Source organism: Callithrix jacchus, chromosome 10, assembly GCF_049354715.1.
Source record: "Callithrix jacchus isolate 240 chromosome 10, calJac240_pri, whole genome shotgun sequence".
In the NCBI taxonomy this organism is placed as follows: domain Eukaryota; kingdom Metazoa; phylum Chordata; class Mammalia; order Primates; family Cebidae; genus Callithrix; species Callithrix jacchus.
In genome coordinates, this window is record NC_133511.1 from 79905479 (window position 1) to 79926374 (window position 20896).

The 20896-nt window shown below is 40.0% G+C and overlaps 1 protein-coding gene across 3 annotated transcripts in view; it reads left to right on the forward strand.

The window, feature by feature from the left end:
* Nucleotides 1–20896, forward strand: part of SPON1 (spondin 1) — a 300022-nt gene that overhangs the window by 78789 nt on the left and 200337 nt on the right. For all 3 annotated transcript variants that reach the window (XM_009007713.5, XM_002755075.6, XM_035265886.3), the window contains exon 3: nucleotides 4000–4133. In XM_009007713.5, the coding sequence (XP_009005961.1) occupies nucleotides 4000–4133 (134 nt within the window). The remainder of the gene's footprint in view (nucleotides 1–3999; nucleotides 4134–20896) is intronic.

A 20896-nucleotide genomic window follows, 5' to 3' on the forward strand; every position in this document is an offset into this window, starting at 1 on the left:
GAAAATCAAGAGAGAGTGAATGGGGGAAGTTGGGAGAGGGCACCAAGAAGGGGCTACGGCACAGAAGACAAGGGAGGAGAGTATTGAGGACTACACAGGATCCATTAGGTTAAGCATTGCAGAAGCTTAGCTAGAGTTATTTTGGTAGTGCAGTGTGGCCTGGAAATATACAGAACTGGGTTGAAGAATAAGTGGGAGGTGAAGTGAAGACAGTAAGTATAGCTACCTGATTCAAGTAATTTGACTGTGATAAAGAGAAGAGAGATAAGACCATAACTAGAGGGGGATGAAGGGGTAAGTTAGGTCTCAGTTTTTTAATGGGAGAGATTTGAATGTGCTTAAAAGGCAAATGGGAGCAATTCAGTTGGAGCAAAAGGTGAATCTGGAGAAGAGTCAAGAGATAATTGTTGGAGTTAGGAAGTAGGGATGGGACCTAGACAGAGAAAAAAAATTAGTGAATAAATAGTCTAATGGAGCAATGGAATGTAATAAAAAGCCCAGAAATAGACCCATACAAATATAGTCAGCTGATCTTTGACAAAGGAGCAAAGACAATATAATAGAGCAAAGATAGTCTTTTCAACAAATGGTGCTGGAACAACTGTATATCCACATGTAGAAAAAAAGTATCTAGACACAGACCTTATAATCTTCACACAAATCAACTTAAAATGGATTATAGACCTAAGTGTAAAATGCAGAACATAAAACTCCTAGAAGACAACACAGAAGAAAACAGATGGCATTGGATGTGGCATTGATTTTTTTAATACAACACCAAAAGCATTATCTATGAAAGAAATAATTGATAAGTTGGACTTCATTAAACTAAAACTTTTGCTCTATGAAAGACACTGTCAAGAGAATGAGAAGACAAGCCCCAGATTTGAAGAAAATATTTGCAAAAGACATATCTGATGAAGAGCTGCTATCCAAAATACGCAAAAACACTTAAAATTCAGCATTAAGGGCTGGGCACAGTGGACCATGCCTGTAATCCCAGCACTTTGGGCGGCCAAGGCAGGTGGATCACTTGAGGTCAGGAGTTCGAGACCAGCCTGGCCAACATGGTGAAACCCCGTCTCTACTAAGAATACAAAAATTAGCCAGGTGTAGTGGCACACACCTGTAACCCCAGCTACTTAGGAGTCTGAGGCAGGAGAATCACTTGAACCCAGGAGGTGTAGGTTGCAGTGAGCCAAGATTATGCCACTGAACTAACTACAGCTTGGGCGATAGAGTGAGACTCAGTCTGAAAGAAAAAAAAACTTCAACATTAAGAAAGTAAACAACCCAAATGCAAAATGGGTAAAAGACCCAAACAGAGACCTCACCAAAGAAAATATACAGATGGCAAGTAAGCATATGAAAATATGTTCAACATCATACCTCATTAGAGTGTTGCAAATTAAAACAATAATGAGATATCAGTATACATATATTAGAATGGCCAAAATCCAACACACCGATAACACCAAATCCGGTGGAGGATGTAGAACAACAGGAACTCTCACTGTTGCTGGTGGAAATGCAAAATGGTACAGCTACTTTGAAAGACGGCTTGGCAGTTTTTTTTATAACTCTAAATGTACTATTACCATATGATTCAGTAATTGAGCTCCTTGATATTTACCCGAATGAACTAAAAAAATTTTATGTCCACACAAAAACCTACACATGGATGTTTATAGCAGCTTTATTCATAATTGCCAAAACTCAAAACTAACCAAGATATCCTTTCGTAGGTGAGTGGATAAACTGTGATACTTTCAGACAATTGGATATTATTCAGTGCTAAAAAATGAATGAGCTGTTAAGTCATGAAAATACATAGAGGAAACTTAAATGCATATTACTAAGTGAAAGAAGCCAATCTGGAAAAGCTACATACTGTATGATTGCAATTCTATGACATTCAGGAAAAGGCAAAATGTGGAGATAGAAAAGATTAGTGGTTGCCAGGATGTTGATAGTGAGGGAGACTGTGTGTGTGTGTGTGTGTGTGTGTGTGTGTGTGTGTGTGTAGGGGTGTGGGGACAAGAAATATATAGGATCTCTATACTTTCTACTCAATTTTGCTGTGAACCTAAAACTGCTCTAAAAAAATAAAATGTAGTAGTTTTTTTTTAGAAAAAATGAAGTTGGAGCCCTAATCTATCATAAAAGTGCAAGCCATAGGAGATAAGTTGATGAATTTAACTAAACAAAAGTTATTTCTGTTAAATGAAGAATTGCAAAGGTAAGATTAACCTCTGGTTGACAGAAAGGAAAAGGTATTTGTAAGTGATGAGGTATTCATATCTAGAAAATCCCCCAACACAGCAAGAATAAGATAATAAAATCGACTGGCAAAGATTCTAAGTAGACAATTTGCAGAATGGCAAACCTGATCAATTGGTGAAAATGATCAAAATTACTAGCATTAAAATAAGAAGATACTACACTATAAGCATCAGATTGGAAACATTAGAAAGTCCAGTAATAATGGGTACTGGTGAGGATATGGGATAAATTAGGAACACTGGTACATAGCTCTTAGAATAAAAGGTATAGCCATTCTGCAATACTCAGTGAAATTAATATGACTATACCCACAACCCAACAACTCAGCAATCCTACCACATTGTCAATCTTGCTGAGAAACTCAGGTCCAAGTACAGCAGCATGAGGTTCTTTATTGCATTAGTATTTGTGGAGACAAGGAACTAGAAGTCAGCTAAGTGCCCCTCACTGGAAGAATGTACAAGTAAAATGTGGTTTATTCATACAGTGGAATACTAAGCAACAGTCAGAAACAAATTACATTTACATGTAGTAACACTGACATAGCTCAATAGCGTAAAGTTGAATGAAGGAACCATTAAAACACAAAACAATTCTAAATAATACACACACACACTCAGAATGACATATGTTAAATACTTAGGAGTGAGTGCTAAGTAGAGGAGGAAAAATGGAAGTAGGATAAAGAGTATCAAGATAAAAAGTAATGGAAAATGATCTTTGTTTGTCTAGTGCTAAAATTATATGCTAAGCTAAAAAATTTGAGTGACTTCATTCCTTTTGCCTGTTGTCCTAAAAAGGAGTTTTAAAGGTAAAATAAATACAATATAAGTATAATAATTTAATAAGACTGTATTTTGAAGATTAATTCAGATAAAACACTTAGTGCCTAGCACATATTAAACACTCAATGAATGTTATGCATGAATGCTATTAACACTATTCATGATATATCTACTACCAATCCATTGAAGTTGGCACTTAAAACCAGTTGGATTTAGATTATTTTCCCCAAAAGATCCTTTCAGGTCTAATATACTATAGGTCTGCAAGAGGAATAGGCAAGTATCACAGAAGGCCAAGAAGCAAGCAGGCAGGAAAGGAGCTGGAACACCTTGGAAAATGGGAAAGGCCACCATCTTGATGTAGCATCATAGGAAACTGTGATGGTTAATTTGGGAGAATACTGATTAGTAAATATAATGCACTGATTAAGAAAGTAGGAACTGCACTAGTAAAAAGTGCTATGGAGCTGGGAGACTTTATATACTTTGCTATGCTTCCTCTTAAAGGGTGTTTAACATTTAAAATTTTAAGTTATAAAATTATAGCTGAGTTACAAAGTTTTGTTAAGTAGTGTTTGATTTGGATTACCCTACCCCCAACCTCCTCCTTCCCCAAAGTGGGACACAGGTTGTTCTATTGAAATAAGCAAGATCATCACCTAGCGGTTAATTCCTCAAAGTGCTGACACAAGATTTGGTCCCAGAGAGCAAAGGTGTGCCCAGTCTTTGTCCTCATACAATGTTAATTCATTCAACAAGCATTGAGTGGGACTTTATGCCAGGTACTATTCTGGTGCCTGGGGACACAGGTTGCTAACACAAAATGACAAGTTTAAAAATAAAATGAAAGAAGTACCAACTTAGAAGCCTAAGTGCCCTCTCAAAGAGATGTTGCATTTTCATGTATTTATTTCTCACTGGTTTTCCGTAGATCATAGATGAAGAAGAAACACAGTTTATGAGCAATTGCCCTGTTGCAGTCACTGAAAGCACTCCACGGAGGAGGACGCGGATCCAGGTGTTTTGGATAGCGCCACCAGCAGGAACAGGCTGTGTGATTCTGAAGTAAGTAAACATGGAATCCTTCCCTGCAGTTTATCAAAGACTGTGATGTGATTGCAGGGGGGAACAAAAGTTCTTTACTGAGCATCAGAAAGTTGCATTATCTCTCTGCTCTCCCTTATCTAAATTATCAATAGCACCATAGACTGTCATTGGTGAAGTGCTCCATAAAGATTCATTTGCTGAAATCTCTGTTTTCATCAAATAGGATGTTTCTCCTGGCTACCCTGTCTTGTTAGAGATAATTATACTAGGGTTGGTTAAGAAAAATTACAAACCAGGTGAAGATAATCTTTGACTTTTTCCATCTGGAATTTAACACTTTTTCTTTCCTCAGAACATACAACACCTAGAATCTTGAAACTGTGCCTGGGCTGCCCTGAAACCCACAATGTGACCTCCATTAACCCCGAGCTCTGCTTTATTGATCCTATCTTCCTCCTTGCCCATCAAAATGGCCCTCTGGTGCCACTTCCTATCTGGCCTCCTGATCCTCCTTTCAGTGAGTCATAATAGGTGATTAAAGGTATTAACCAGCCAAAGTGGTTTTCCTCTGACAGGTAGTATTGTCTCAAACCCGTATCTCTAAACTCAAGTGCCACAGAATGATGGTTTGGGAAATGTGACAGATGGGCAGGAAAGCAATATCTGTGGTCAAATGTTTGCAAAATGCTATGTACTATATACTCTTCTTGCAGATTCACAACACTAGCATAATGAAGGTTTTGTAAAGTCCTGGCAAAGAAAAAAATCTGTTTAATTTGGTTTCACCCAGTATTTTTCAAACTTGTTTGATTGTAAAGCTCCTTGTTTTATGGTGACATCTATTAACATTCGCCAGTTTGGTGATGAAACACAGCCATAACTTATTTTAAATAGTTTTGAAGTCCTATATGGAATGGTGCTGAGAATGTTAGGATTTCAAACTGGCAAATTAGTCATGGGTAGATGGACAGGGCTGCAATCCTAGCATCCAATAAGTCCTTTTTTTTTTTTGAAGGAAGTAGGCACTGAGACCTCCCCAACAGTCTTTTTCTTCTTTAAATCCTTGAAAATCTTATTTATGTATTGGGTTCATTTGTCAAATATAGTAATTTTTTTAATATAGTCATTTTTGACAGACTTACAACTGTAGTTAACTCCAGCCCACCCCCGAGGAGATGCTGATAAGAAAGCCCACCTGGGCATTGCAGACCCTGCAGTTCCTAGATTTCCACTGTGCCTGGCTTATGGAAAAAGCCCCACAGAGTCTCTGAAGCATCTGTCCATTGTCCAGACTCAGCCCTGTCATTGTCTGGCTTCCCTTTGCTGCCATCTGTCTGGACATTCTTTCTTTCTTTCTTAGTTGAATGCAAGCTGAGCATCCTTTCTCTGATTCCTTGAGCAGTTTGACTCTTGGCATTAATCTACAGTGGTTATTTTTAAAATTATCAGTATAATTTTAAAACATGAAATCATATCTTTAAATATCAATATATAACATGTCTGTAGTATCTAGTTGAAATGTGGAAGAACGGCTTGTGGAAATGAACAAAGACCCCTGAAATGAGAACAGAGGCTGTGCGTTGAGAGCTTGCTGTATAACAAGGGAGTCAGCTGCCATTACTAGCATTTGGCAGAATCTCAAAGGCAGGCAGAGGACTGGGAAAGCCTTCTAGTGAAAACAAGAGAAGACTAATTGTAGGTTCCTTGGCATGGAGAAGCTGGAGGCAGGCTAACTACAAGTGGTGCATCTTATGCGATTGGTTTGGAGGGCATATTTGGCTTTCTCTGGTTAATTCTGAGTTGAAAGTGAAGGAGTTGGTGATGGCAAAAAATAGAGCAGTTGACAGGTCCTGGACAAGTCCTGATATTCTTTATCGATTGCTGGAGCCCAGAGACTAGGGGTCAGATTACTATGGTCATTGTGATAAATAGCCTTGTTATTGTCTGTTACTTAGCCCAGAGACTGGGTTCCCTGCTTGCCCCTTGGTGCCTATCCCACTACCCATGATAGCCCAATGGCTCCACAGAGCCTGGAGCTCTAAAGAAGTTGGGTTGAAAATGTCAGATCTTTGTGAAGAGTCTTCCTGCTCTAAAAGCTCTTGTCCCTCTGGCCAGATCTCTGGTTTTCTTTGATTTATTGTTCTTACAACCCAGAAGCATTTGATCTTTTTGGTGGAAGCCAGAAAGCCATCTCTTGTTTACCCATTAACAATTGACATATGTGTACATATGTTTATCCATTATCAATGAACATGTGTGCCTTCTTCATTTACTCATTCTTCCTACAAACGCAAAACTGAGCTTTTCTTAGCCCAGGCATCTAGGATATATACGATGAAGTCATGTTTTTTAAAAAAATTTATTTATTATACTTTAAGTTCTGGGGTACATGTGCAGATTGTGCAGGTTTGTAACATAAGTATACACGTGCCATGGTGGTGGTTTGCTGCATCCATCGCCCATCATCTACATTAGGTTTTTCACCCAATGCTATGCCTTCCCAGTCCCCCACCCTCCAGGCCCCAGAGTGCAATGTTCCCCTCCCTGTGTCTGTGTGTGCTCATTGTTCAACACCCACTTATGAGTGAGAACCTGCAGTGTTTGTTTTTCTGTTCTTGTGTCAGTTTGCTGAGAATGCTGGTTTCCAGTTTCATCAATGTCCCTGCAAAGGACATGAACTCATCCTTTTTTATGGCTGCATAGTAATTCATGGTGTATATGTGCCGCATTTTCTTTGTCCAGTCTAGGCATGTTCTTAACCCTGGAGGTTCTTATAAGTCAAAATAAGGGAGAGAGAAAAAGTCAACTAATGTTTTCTGTGTACCAAGAACTCAGTGCACATCTGGCAGGCTTTGTCTAATTTGATCTTCACAGAAAACTGCTCCCATTTTACAGAGAAGGATACAGGCCCTGGGGAAAATAGGCAAGTTTTTTAAAGTCATGCATCCTTTTAACATAAAAGTCCATGCTCTGCCTTTCTTTTATTTATTTTTTCTCTGAAGGAAATATATATAATCTACATCTATTTATTTTTCAAAAGAGTAATTTTATGGTAAGACATAAATACATTCACATTGTAAATTTCAAACAATATAGAAAGTAGTGAAATACATAAAAATACAGAATAAAGAAAAAGTTAAAAATCCATGACATTTTGGCTGGGTGCAGTGGCTCATGCCTACAATCCCAGCACTTTGGGAGGCTGAGGCAAGCGGATCACTTGAGGCCAGGAGTTTGAAACCAGCCTGGCCAACATGGCAAAACCCTGTCTCTACTAAAAATATTAAAAAAATTAGCCAGGCATGGTGGCAGGCCCTTGTAATCCCAATACTTGGGAGGCTGAGGCAGGAGAATTGCTTGAACTTGGGAGGTAGAGGTTGCAGTGAGCCGAGGTGGCTGGGTGTGGTGGTACACCTATGTAGTTCCAGCTACTCCAGAGGCTGAGGCAGGAGAATAACTTCAATCTGAGAGGCATCAGTTGCAGTGAGCTGAGACTGTGCCTCTGTCCTCCAGCCTGGGTGACAGAGTGAGACCCTGTCTCAAATACATACATACATACATGCAATCCATGGCATCTCTCTCAACAAATTCCAGTTTTCTACGTAAAGGCAACAGTAGATATTAATTTGGTTTGTATACTTTAGACTTACCTCTGCTTTTACATTCATGAAGGTAATCGTCTAAGTACAGTTTAATTCCTGCGGGAGTTTAAAGTTACACAAATGGTATGGTATATGTAGTGTCCTGAACTTGAATGTATTAAACTTGAATGTATTAAATAAAATGTATTAGAGATATGTCTAGATTAGTAAATACAAAGCTACCTCTTTTTGTTTTTTAACTGTTGTAGGTCTATGGTATGGATGTTAATCATTCCACAGTTAATGGACATTTAGATTATTTTCAGTGTTTTAGTATGATAAATAATGCTATGATGAATATCCTGATACTTGCCTATTTGAGCAAATTTGCAAGTTTTTAATTCATGGTAGATGCCAAGAAATGGGATGATAAGGGATGCGCATGTATAATTTTAACAGATGCTGCCAGATTTTTCTCCAAAAAGCTTGCCAACTTAAACACCCTCCCTGACTGTGAACAAGAGAGCCTAAACCTTTACTTGCTCAACAGCCCTTGGTATTATCAATCTTTAAGATTCATAAAGATTGCGTGAAAGGCCCATTCATATTCTTGTCCATTTTTCTAATAACGTGTCTTTTAAAAATTGATTTATGCGCTGGGTGTGATGGCTCATGTCTGTAATCCCAGCACTTTGGGAGGCTGAGGTGGGTGGATTACCTGAGGTCAGCAGTTAGAGACCAGCCTGGCCAACATAGCGAAACCCTGTCTCTACTAAAAATACAAAAATTAGCCGGGCATAGTGGCAGGTGCCTGTAATCCCAGCTATTCAGAAGGCTGAGGCAGGAGAATTGCTTGAACCCAGGATGTGGAGGTTGCAGTGAGCCAAGATCGTGCCACGGCCATTCAGCCTGGGTGACAGAGTGAAACTCCATCTCAAAAATAAAAATAAAAATTGAATTATGTATTTAATTTTGTTTTAATATATAAATATTATATTTAAAATATAGCTTATAAAATGTTTTATAAATATATGTAAATATATCTTTTATATTTACCTACATATAAAATAATTTACTTAGAACATATTTATGTTAAAAATTAATCTTTATATAGTTCAAAAATATTTCTCTCTACCTTTCTTTTAACTTTACTTATGGGTGCCTAATCAGCCAAAACTTTGAAATTTTTATGCAATCAAATGTATCTGTTGTTTCCCTTATGAATTTTGATTTTATGTCTTGTTTAAAAATAATTTTCCTACTCCCAAGGCTAGAAATATATTCCCATATTTTATAGATTTTTAAATAATTGTGGGTCTTTAATCTTCCTGGAATTTAATGTTATTAGTGATATGATATTAGTAAGCCACCACAGAAAATAGATGGCATTCTCAAAATGAGGTGCCAGAGGAAAGTTTAATAAGGGTCTATTTACAGTGGTGGGGGCAAAATTACAGTGAGGGAGGCCTATACAACCCAGGCCTGAAGAAAAAGTCATCAAGGATGGAGTGGAGAGGCCCACCCCTTTACAGGATTTGAGACCTTCAGTTAAGGGAAGCAACTAGTCTCAGGTACCCCAACCCTATTCTTCATCCTTTCTCGAATTCTATGTGGGCTCTCTCTTTGGTGTGGTTCCAACTATGAGAACAATAGAACCCAGGGATACAATTTTTATGGAGTATTCTCAGTCTTTAACTAGGGGTCAGAAGAGTAGAGCAGGTGTCTAGAGAAACAAATAAAAGACATCCACCGAAGATGGGAAATTGAAATCTACCTATTTTTCCCCAAATGGGTATTTAGTTATCCCACATCCATTTATCAAATAGTTTATTTTTTTATTGATGGGCTGAGATGCTACTTCATTAAATGCAAATTTTTTTATACAAGTCTGGTCTGTTCTGTGGATCTTTTTATGTATTCTTCCATGAAACCCACACCATTTCATAGAATAAAATGCTTTGAAATGGTTATGTTTTAATAGCAAGTCATTGCTCGTTAATCTTCTAGTTCAAAATGTTCACGGTCATTCAAGCAGATTTCCACTTCCTGACAAATTGTATAAGTTTGTTGTGTTTGATAAAAACATCATTTTGGGTTTTGAATGGCTTTGCAGTGAGTTAACAGTTTCCCAGAATATGTTAGATGCATTCCCAGTCAAAAACATGAAATATTCCTTATTTATTCAGATCTTTTATAGCCTTTCTAAAATTTTGTAATTTTTCTTCATTTAGATTACACATTCTTGAGAGGTGTTTTCCCCACATAGGTAATTTATAGTCTTATTGCTTTTGTGAAAGGGATTTTTGTCTTGTGCTTTCTAATCATTGATTGCTTGTGTTCAGAAAATCTGTCTATTTTTGTACCTAAGTTTGAGTTTGGACACAGCTGAACTCTCTTGGTAGTTCTAACAGCTTATTCTTTCATTATTTTGGGACTGTTGATGTAAATGATCATATCTTAAAATAATGAACATGCACACACACACACACACACACACCCTTTTTGTTTCCTTTTTATATTTTAGTTTATTATCTAGCTCCTCTAGTACAGAATTAAATAGTGGTATTCGTGCTTATTCTAGATTTTAATGGGAACACTATTATATTTTACTTTTAAGTATAATATTCAGTATTACAGGTTTCAAATCTATGCCTTTAATCAAGTTGAAGAAGATCCTCTATTTACCTAAGAAAATTCCCTTCTTTTTCACATTGAAGGTGCTATTTGGGAAACTAACCAATCAGTATTTCATGTGCACCTACCAGACACCCAAAGCTGAGAAAGATTCAGGATGTAAACAATGACTTTCAAAACACTTTCAGTCTAATTATGATATAAATCAAAATATCTATGCAAAAGTTGGCAAACCCAAGACAGATATTAATGGGGAACAAATTAAACATGGTAAGAGTTTGGAGAGGAGATATGTGAGGAATGGAAAAATCAGAGCCTCTTGGAAAGGTTAGCGGTCACATCTTGAAAGCAGTGGTAGCGTTTGGCTAAAAGGATAGAAGGGAAGAGGTTATTCCAGATAAAAGAAGTGGATAACGTGAAAACTGAAGTGAGAGCAAACATGGCAGCCCTGGAAGACGGTAGACAGACTTTCAAGATTAAAAAGCCTTTGGGGGCCAAAATCCATTGTTAAATCATAGAATCCCTCCAATGTCAAGAGATTGAACTTGATTCTAGAGGAGTTGAGGGAGCCATTAGTAGTTATTAAACAGTGAACTGACACACTGGGAGGAATGCTGGTTAAAAACTTAGTAAGGATGGGCTGGGTGTGGTGACTTATGCCTATAATCCCAGCATTTTGGGACACCAAGGTGGGCAGATCACCTGAGGTTAGGAGTTTGAGACCAGCCTGGCCAACATGGTGAAACTGCGTATCGACTACAAATACAAAATTAGCCAGGCATGGTGGTGCATGCCTGTACTCCCAGCTACTTGGGAGGCTAAGGGAGGAGAATTGCTTAAAGCTGGGAGGTGAAGGTTGCAGTGAACAGAGATCATGCCATTGCTAGGCAACAAGAGCAGAACTCTGTCTCAAAACAAACAAGTTAGTAAGGATGCTTAAATCTGACAGCAAAGTACAGGACAGATAAAAAGCGGGATACCAACTGTACTGCAGAGCCCTCACTTATAAAAAGGAGCATCTGTGTTGTGGTGTTTGAGCAATATTCCTGGGAGAAGGCAGCCTAGTAGATAAGCTGCAGAGACTGATGAATGTCTGTAGATGACAGCTCTGAAGCCCACGCGGCTGGTTGTGTTCCTTTGCCCAGGAGTGCTGGGAAGGAAAAAACATAGCAATTATGACTTTCCTTTTGGCACAAACCTGACACCATTTCCATTTTCCATTTGAATGCAAAGCTTTGAACATTTCTAAATTACAGACTTTCCAGACAGCCCTCCTTACAGTCTTCTCCCTACAAATGAGTGACCCGGCACTTAAAGTTTCCCTGGCATGCTACAACGCTGCAAGAATGCTACAAGCCATCATAGCCAAGTAGCAACTGATTAAAAAAACGTACCTGTGAGTAGAATAAATGTTTACAGACCCCACCAGAAGGAAGTTCTGTACCCTTGAGTCTGACAGAAGTTTTATCTCCTGAAGTGATCCTCTGTTTCCATGGATTTGTTATCTTTGGGTAGATTTTAAACACCTACTTGTCCCTTCCTGGAAGGGTCTGAGATATAGATCATCCTTCTCCTGAGAAGACATTCATTAGGTGAACCATCAGGAAATTCACTCTTACGAAACAGTGGTTGGTAAAAGGCAGTCATAAGAGCCAAGAGCCAGGCACTGTTGTGTGCAGTACAAATACTTATTTCATCCTCATGGCAACCCTGTAAAGTAGATATTAAGGAGGAAGCTGAGGCACAGAGATGTTCAGTAATGTGCCCAAGGTCACAGGATAAATGACAGAGTTGGATTCAAACAGAAGCATCTGGACTCCCGAGTCTGTGATCTTCATACTGTACTCTGCCATCTCAGTCTGGTGCTGCAGGGTCAGGTTGAACTCTGACTTCTTCTCTCCCTCAAGCATCATTAGAGCCAGATCTTGGCTCTTTTTTTATCACTTGCTCTACATTCATTGCCTTATTTGCAGACACTGCTTGCTGTACTCTTGCAGAAACCTCCTAACTGATCACTCCAGTTCCTTACCCTCTGATCCTCTTCACACTGGTATTAGACTTGCCATCCTTAGGCCCAGCTGAGTCACACCACTTACCTAACATTTGAACAGGGCTCTGCATCAACTTCAGACAAAGTTCAAATCCTGATCAGAGCATATAAGCGTGCCTGTGACCTTCACCAGGTCTCTCACCAGCCTTCCACTGCATCTCTCCCTGAACTCTGATTCCTCCCCAGCCTTTCTTGTCTGCTCATTCCCTTGGTAGCACTTATTGAACACCTCCTGTGTGCAGGCACTAAGGACACAGAGGCTGCCTTTGAGGTTGGCACAGTCTAGAGAAAATCATGAACATACAAATCTGGTCCACAGCCCTTCATCCGCAAACTATAATTCAGAAAGCTCGAAAATTCAAAAGATTTTTCATAACTCATTTAGGGCCAAAACCTGCCCTAAACTGCCTCAAAGTTATGTATAGTCCTTTTGTATAAATATTAATATGTTTGATTATGAAATGCTGTCTCAGACCCTGATGGGGGCATTATAAGATACATGGAATGTATACTATATTATTCAAAATATTCTTAATTTCAAAATGTATTTGGCCTCAGGTCTATCAGAAAAAGGACCTTGGCCTTGTTGATACAATCCAAGGTGGGAAATTCAGTAATGGAAGCATCACTCAGGGGTGCTTAGGAAACCCTTTGGCAGAACTGGATTTAGACATTTACATGTTTCATGTAAATGTTAAAAAAAAAAAAAAGCAATTCATTTCTTGCTGGTGAAATAACCTATTCCCAGCTGCAGCTGCTACAAGATAAGAGAACTCATCCAATGTTTCTCACCACCAAAGAATAAAGTCAAAATTCCTTACCTTAGCATGGTGTCCAAACCTCTGTATCATGTTTTTAGCCACCTTTACAACCTTATTTGTAGGATCTCCTCTCCCATTCAGGACTCTGAGCTTCATGAAGGAATAGATCAGTTTCACTCTTCTTTGTGGTCATAATGTGGGGGTTGGCAAATTACAATCCATGGGCCAAACCTGGTCCACTATTTTTGTAAATAAAGGTTTTTTTTTTTTTTTTTTGGAGCACAGTCACATTAATTCATTTATGTATTTAGAGTTCTTTTGAGCTCCAGCATACTTAAAAGTTGCAACGGAGACCATATGGCCTGCAAAGCCTAAAATATTTATCTGGCCCTTCATAGAAAAAGTATACTGGCTCCTCTTAAAATGCACACCCTAGTGTCAGAAACTCCATAATTATTGATTCCTGTCCTAGGTTCTTCTAAAAGCCCAGCTGAGACCAAAGCTTATAAAGCAGGTAGTTTATTTGGGAAATGATCCCAGGGAGCAAAAGTGAAGGGTGGGGTGGTGATTTGGTCAAGTGTTATTGACTTGGCCACCATTGCAGGCCTCTGGTGTTTGATCCCATTTGGGGCCTTTGGAGAAGGCTTACAACATGTGTCTCAGAACAGTGTGCCCAGGGTAAACCAGGGAAGCCACTATCCATTGGCCTCCATCCTTCATTGACCAAGGGTGGTCCCACAAGCATTAATTCCCCTCTACTTCTGAGATGCATACATGTGAGTATTCTTAAGATTCTAAACACTTGTTGCAGCATCAGAGAAGCTCTGGGGCAGGAATCTAGAGGTACATCATGCATGGGCATCATCCCATTACAGAGGGGCAGAGATAGTCAAAGTTATACAGGGTTGGTCACTGCAACAGTGGCTGGAGTCAGAGTTATGCTGAGAGAATGTGAAGAGGTGCATAGAAGTTGCCACCCCAAAAGCTCTATGTTGAAGTTTAATCCCCAATGTGATGGTATTAGGAGGTGGGACCTTTAGGCTATAATTACATCAAGAGGGTGAAGCCCTCAAAAATGTGATTAGTGCCCTTATAAAAAGACACTTAGGGACAGATGTGGTGGCTCATACCTGTAGTCCCAACACTTTGAGAGGCCAAGGTGGGAGGGTTGTTTGAGTCCAGTAGTTCAAGACCAGCCTGGGAAACATAGTGAGACCTTGTCTCTACAAAACATAAACAGAATTAGTCTGGTATGCTGGCAAAAGCCTATAGTCCCAACTACTCAGGAGGCCATGAAGGGGGCCTTTACAGGACACCAAATATGCTGGCACCTTGATCTTAGACTTCCAGCCCCCAGGACTGTGAGAAATAAATTGTGTTGTTTATAAGCTACCCAGTTTATGATATTGTATTTTATTATAACAGCCTTAACAGACTAAGACAGTGCCCAATACATTAATTAATCAAATAATAGTATAAGTAGCTTATATTTATTGCCAAGCACTATGCTAAATGCACTGTATGTCTTATGTATGTATGTCTTATCTTACATAATTCTTATAAAAGCCCTATAGAATTTTCAACTATATTATTCCCACTTTGTTCTTAAGAAAACTGAGGTTTGGACAGTTTATACTTGGGGCAATAAAGCAGTAAAATAATGGAGCCTGGCTCACTTCTGCCCGACTCCAAAGCTCTGTTGTTAACTAATCATCACTATGCTACACTGACTGAGCTTGACTCCCCTCCCCTCTGCTCCTGCCCACCTTCTGACTCAGTAGGTCTGTGAGGGATAGGACAGAGGCCTTCCTATAACCAGGGGTTCGAGGACTACCTATGGGGTGAGATGTTGTTCTCCAAGTAAGGAAACGAAATGTCACTTAGAAAATGGAAAACAAACCTAGGGAACCTGGCAAAAGAAAGGCTTGTTAGTGGGAAGAGAGGATGAGTATTAAGAAGCAATTAGCTAGTACTCATAATTCTTTGTAATGTCATAGGGCTCACTAACTCTTTTTATCTTCGAAGGGAGTAACAGAAAACCACATGCGATGACTCCGTGTGTGATTTAGAGGAAAATGGCAGGGTTAGGAGGATCTGATGTGGCTGAGGTGAAGCTTACCCCACAATTTTCCTGGCATTATGTAGCAAGAAACCTACAGGCTCCTTTGTTGTAAGTCAAGGTGGCCTCACTGGAGGCAGCCTAGGACCTCAGCAACCCCGACCAGTAAGGAAGCAAGGAGTCAACAGCTAAAGTGGCAAGTTCTTGGGAGAGCAGATGGAAAGACCAATACTACCACTAAATGGAATCATGTGCCTGGTTAGGAAGACTCAGATACCCCAGAAGCCACCATCCAACAGGTAGAACCCAGATAGATGCCAGAGGTTCCTGGGAAGCCAGTGGGAGCATGGCTCCAGGGGATCAGTCCAGTGGCTGCAGAGTTTCATTCAACAGCTGGGATCCCAGGTGCAGGATCCAGCCCCCAGGGGAGGAAACTGGCAAAAATTAAATAGGAAGCACAGGCTGCCAAGGAACAGACCCTAGACAGAGCTCCAGGCACAGAGTAAACTGAAGCTCAGGTGGGAAGACTGAAGCACTGATGGACTACACCAACATTGTGGGGATCCTGGGAGTGGCTGCAACTTGGTGGACATGTAAGAGCACGTGGCCCACCCTATTTGTGCACCAGCACCAGGTCTCTGGCAGCAAAACTAGCTCCAATCCTCTTCCACTGATGGAGTGGGAGTTGCCAATATATTCCCCGCCAATATATTTGTTTGGGATAAAAACAGAATGTTTCAGCCCTATGAACTTTTTTATAATTGAGGTTAAATACAATTTAATTACATAAAGTTAAGCATTGTAAAGTGATCAGTTCAGTGGCATTTGTACATTTGTAATGTGCAACCAGCATCTCTATCTAGTTCTAAAACATTTCCATCACTTCAAAGTAAAACCCCTTACTCACTGAGTAGTTTCTCCCCATTCTTCTCTCCCCTCCCCAGCCCCTGGCAATCACCAATCTGTATTCTGTCTCTATGGATTTACCTATTCTTGATATTTTATAAAAATGGAATCATATGATGGGTGACCTTTTGTTTCTAGCTCTTTTCACTTACCATGTTTTTGAGGTTCATCCATGTTGTAGCTTGTATCACTACTTTATTCCTTTATGTAGCTGAATAATATCTCATTGTATGGATATACCAAATTCTGTTTATCCCTGTGAATATTTTCAAGATGAGATGATCAAAAGATAAAAATGAGAACTGTGGGCAGCAGTTAAAAAGTACCTCATTGTATTATACCTACATTAAGTTTTCAGTGTATATTTTTTTAACCAGGATGTGAGTCCCACACCATCCATAGGAAGGATAGTAATGACTCTGAACAAAAGTAGGAGAGGACAAAGAAATGGTTCCACACCTACTTTGTCTTTCAGTGTCTCAAAGTGTGAAACAGCCTGTCCCAAAATTGGCTTGATTAGATCTTTAGACACACAGTGTGTGACCACAGTGACCACAGTGCAACAAGTCATATACCTGGGCATCTGTTTCCTCATCTGGAAGAAGTGGGGGTGGAAGCTGCCTGAAGGTCCACAGTGCTGTGGAAGACGGCACTCCTCCATAGGTGCTCATCTGCTCTACCACCGTTCATTCTCAATTACTAATCAAATAAGTTCACCTGAATTACTTACCTCCCTGCAGGCCTGCTCCCATGAAGAATACCCAACCTAAAGTCAGTGAACAATAAGATTACATAAGAAGAAAGAATGTCCCACACTCCCTCCATGATTAATTATTGTGGGCTGATTTTAGCTACATTTTTCCTTGGGCATTTTCCTAACAGTTCACATTTAACAGTCCCTGGAAGCCAGGAAAACAGAAGAGAAAAACCTCCATTATGTCTTAGTTCTATGCTATTCATAAATGAAAATCATTGTTAATTTAGAGTTTGACAGCTGTGGTGCATTTGTAAGTCCAGGGCAGCTGTCATCACTCCAGCTTATTTTTCAAGCAGATGTTTAATTTGACTTTAGCACTATTGCCAGTTCTTAAGGAGAAAGAGGGAGAAGCAGAAACAGAAATAATCATTATAGTCATTATTTGGTTTCCTTTCAAAACGTAAATCGGCATGATTAACAATGACATCAGAATTGCTCTAATTGCAGATTTGGGTGCAGAACTAGTTAGCTATTATCTCCTACATGGTCCAAAGTCCAGTTTTCTTTTCTTTCTTTTTCCCCCATAAAGTCAGAGGCTGTTTTGTGGTAATTACACCCAGACTCTGAACAACAGTCCCAGTCCACAGAAAAGCCTTCCAAAGTGCAAAAAAAAAAAAATCAAAAATCAAGGAATGGGGAATGATGGGGGTGACTGGGCCACAACCCCAGATGAAAGCCACAGGCTGAGTCTTGTCTTGTGGCTTTGGAATCAGGAAACTGACGAGAGCAGTCGGACAGAGGCCTTGGAACAGCAGCCAGCATCTCCTGCTCTTACATATCTACCATGCTTTTGTGGCCAGGCAGCTGGCTTTGTGCAGGCTCACAGTGTGCAAATTGGTCTCAAAGTATAAAATTAAACACATCTGTGGTTCCACGTAGAAATCTGATGAGTCAGTATGTACTTGATCGGGCCCGCTGTTCTAGTCCACGTTGCTTGGAGGAACCTTCCTTCACACCAGCTGTGTTGCTAGCTAAACCCACTTCCCAGATCTTTCTTCACCCTCATTTTTATATGTGTGGCTTCCGGAGATCTAACTTAGCCTTTATTTTTTAACATCTATTATGTATCCAATCATAATGTCCCAAAGAACCTCTTTGACATTGCCTCTGTAGTGGGGACACTAGATGCAATAACGTACTCCTATCTTTCTGTGTCTTTGTACATTGAGATGAACTACTGCCTTGCCTTCTTCATCAGTCAACAACTTGATATATGCTGTGCTAAAAAAGATCCCACCCAAAGGAAAAACTTGGCAAGTGTCCCGGACCTCAGCTCCGAAATTAAAGTTCGATAGAGGAACAGTTTACAACCTCACCCTTCTAGTGCCAGAGGATCCTCTAGACAGAATGAAAGATGTAGACCCTGAGGGGCAAGTCTGACTCCTAAAAGGATAGTCTTCCATCTTTTTAAATGGAAAGTATTATTTATAGATTATGAGTTAGGAACAAATTCTTCCTTAACTATAGAAAGACCAGGCTTCTGCCAAGTTAGCATCCCAAAAATTTGTGAAAATCCTTAGGGAATTATAAACAAGTACCAAAAACTTCTGATCATTGCTTGCCACCTTGGCCATCCACCTGGGGCTAGGCTCTGGATCTGTTTCATGGGCAGCTGCTCTCCCTGCCTTTGCCCCAAACTTGGATTCCTGGCTGTCCATTAGTACCCACATCATGGTTAGGGCCAAACAGCAATGGTTAGTAAGATGTTGAGGACTTGGGGAGTGCCCCAGAGTCCCCACAGAGAACCTCCATAACTGGACTAAGGGTTGACTGCTCCTAGGGCCCACAAGCCCAAGCTCATCCTTAAAGGTTCCCTGCTCTCAGCTCCTGGCCTGTCTCAGGTCAACCACATACTCTCAAATGCTTCAGGGCCCTAGGCTGCCTGCCTAACCCCAGTGGCCTCTTTACTTCTCCTTAAAAGAATACCCCTGTACAAGTCTCAGTTGCCCCAATTTCCAGACCTAACTCCCCTTCACTCTAGTTTGTTTAGCATCATAGTTAAGAAGGTGGACTTCCAGGTCAACTGCTCTGAGATTGAAGTCTGGCATTACCACTTACAAATGACCTTAGGCAAGTCATTTTAGATGCCCAGTGCCTCAGGTGCCACCCCCATAACACGGGGGTAGTAACATTGTAATAGTATGTACCTACCTCATAGAGTTGCTGAGAAGACCAAATGAGTTTAGTGCATGTCTAGTATTTAGAACACTTTCTGACACAGAATAAATTGCTCTAAACAAGGCTATATTATTAATGTTGCTGTTATTACTATTGCTTTACATTTGCAATAAAACGAAGATCATATAGGTGTTTCCTAAGACAAAAGTGCTTCACCAAGAAGTGAATTTCAGTTTCTGATACTTAAGACAAAAACTGTATATTTTAAAGGCGGCTTTTCAAGCTTCAAAAACTGTTTAGTCACGCTGGATCTCCATTTCTTTTACTTGCTTGCTCCTTGCCACTTCCCATAAAAAATATGAAGTGGCTGGCATTAAAAAAATATAAAAGTAGTCATGTTAAATTTTAAAAATCAGGACCAGGGAAAATAAACATTAAAATATAATATCAAGACAGGAGGAAGACCCAAAGCATGCTAAGGGCTCTAAATTCTCATACACTTACGAGAGCACTGGATTACAACCCATTAAATAAAATGGAAAACCATAGGTCATTTAATAGAAATAAACACATATACCAGTTAAACAAGTGGGTGAATAATTGGAAAGTTTGATAAGGAACAGGATGTTTCTATAATCGTAAAGTACTTGCCCTTGAAATACTTAATCACTATGAAGTGAGAACTTCAGAATGGAGAAATCTGGCATCCACCTGTAATGTGTGCCACCTGATAGGATGCAATGAGAAGAAAACAACACAGTGTCACTTCTGTGATAGTCCTGCTAGAGAGACATAACCTGAATCTAATTATGAGAAAACATCGGAGAAGCTCAGTTTTACAGAATAAATGACATGTAATTTTCAAGTTTCAAAGTCAAAGAAAGACTCAGGAAGATTCCACATTGAAGGAAACTAAAGTGACATAAAATCTAAATGCAACACTATGATTCTAAACTAGATCTTTTATCTACAAAAGAACAATTGTTGAAATATGACTAAGGTTGAAGGATTAGATATATCAATGTTATCTCATCTGATGGTTGTATTGTGGTTAGATGGGAGAATGTCTTTGCAGAAATTACACAAAAAAATATTTGAGCTAATCAGGTATCAGGTCAACCACTTAAATGCTTCAGGGTAAAAAGGTTTTTTTTATACTGCTCTTGTAAGTTTTCCTTAAGGCTGAAGTGGTTTCAAATTAAAAAGACTCAGGGTTGCCAGGCACAGTGGCTCATCTGTAATCCCAGCACTTTGGGAAGCTGAGGCAGGAAGATCGCTTGAGCCCAGGAGTTCAAGACCAGCCTGGGCAACACAGTGAGACCTTGTCTCTACCAAAGGAAAAAAAAAACCTTAAAATTAGCTAGGCATGGTGATGCACACCTGTGGTCCCAGCTACTCAGGAGGCTAAGAGGATCACTGGAGCCAGGAAGATTGAGGCTGCAGTGAGCCATGATCATGCCACTGCACTCCATCTTGGGGGACAGAATGAGATCTTGTCTCAACAAAACAAAGGACTCAGGGCAAAATCGGTGGTAGGGGAGGGGGGTGTGGAAGAGAAAAGAGGAGAGTTGCATGTGCATCTTTTCTTCTTTTTTTCTTTTCTTCCTTGCAGAAGGTTGGGCCAAGATTCTGATGAGAAGACAGTTCTATCAGGAAGGCAGGCAGGGAACTGCCAGATCTGAGGGACTGGGCAGAATTTGTTTGTCCAGTGACCCTTCCTGTAGTATGTGTTTACTAAGTGCCTTCATCCCATCCCAAGCGCCATACCAGACAGCAAAGATGCAGAGCTGAGCAGGATGCAACCTGTGTGACCAGTGTGAAAGGGCCTCCCTGAGAGCAGCACAGGGCAGAGTTGGGCAGGTACCCAACCTGGTTGAGGGTGGTGAGGAAGGTCCAAGAGCAGTGGCAAAAAGGC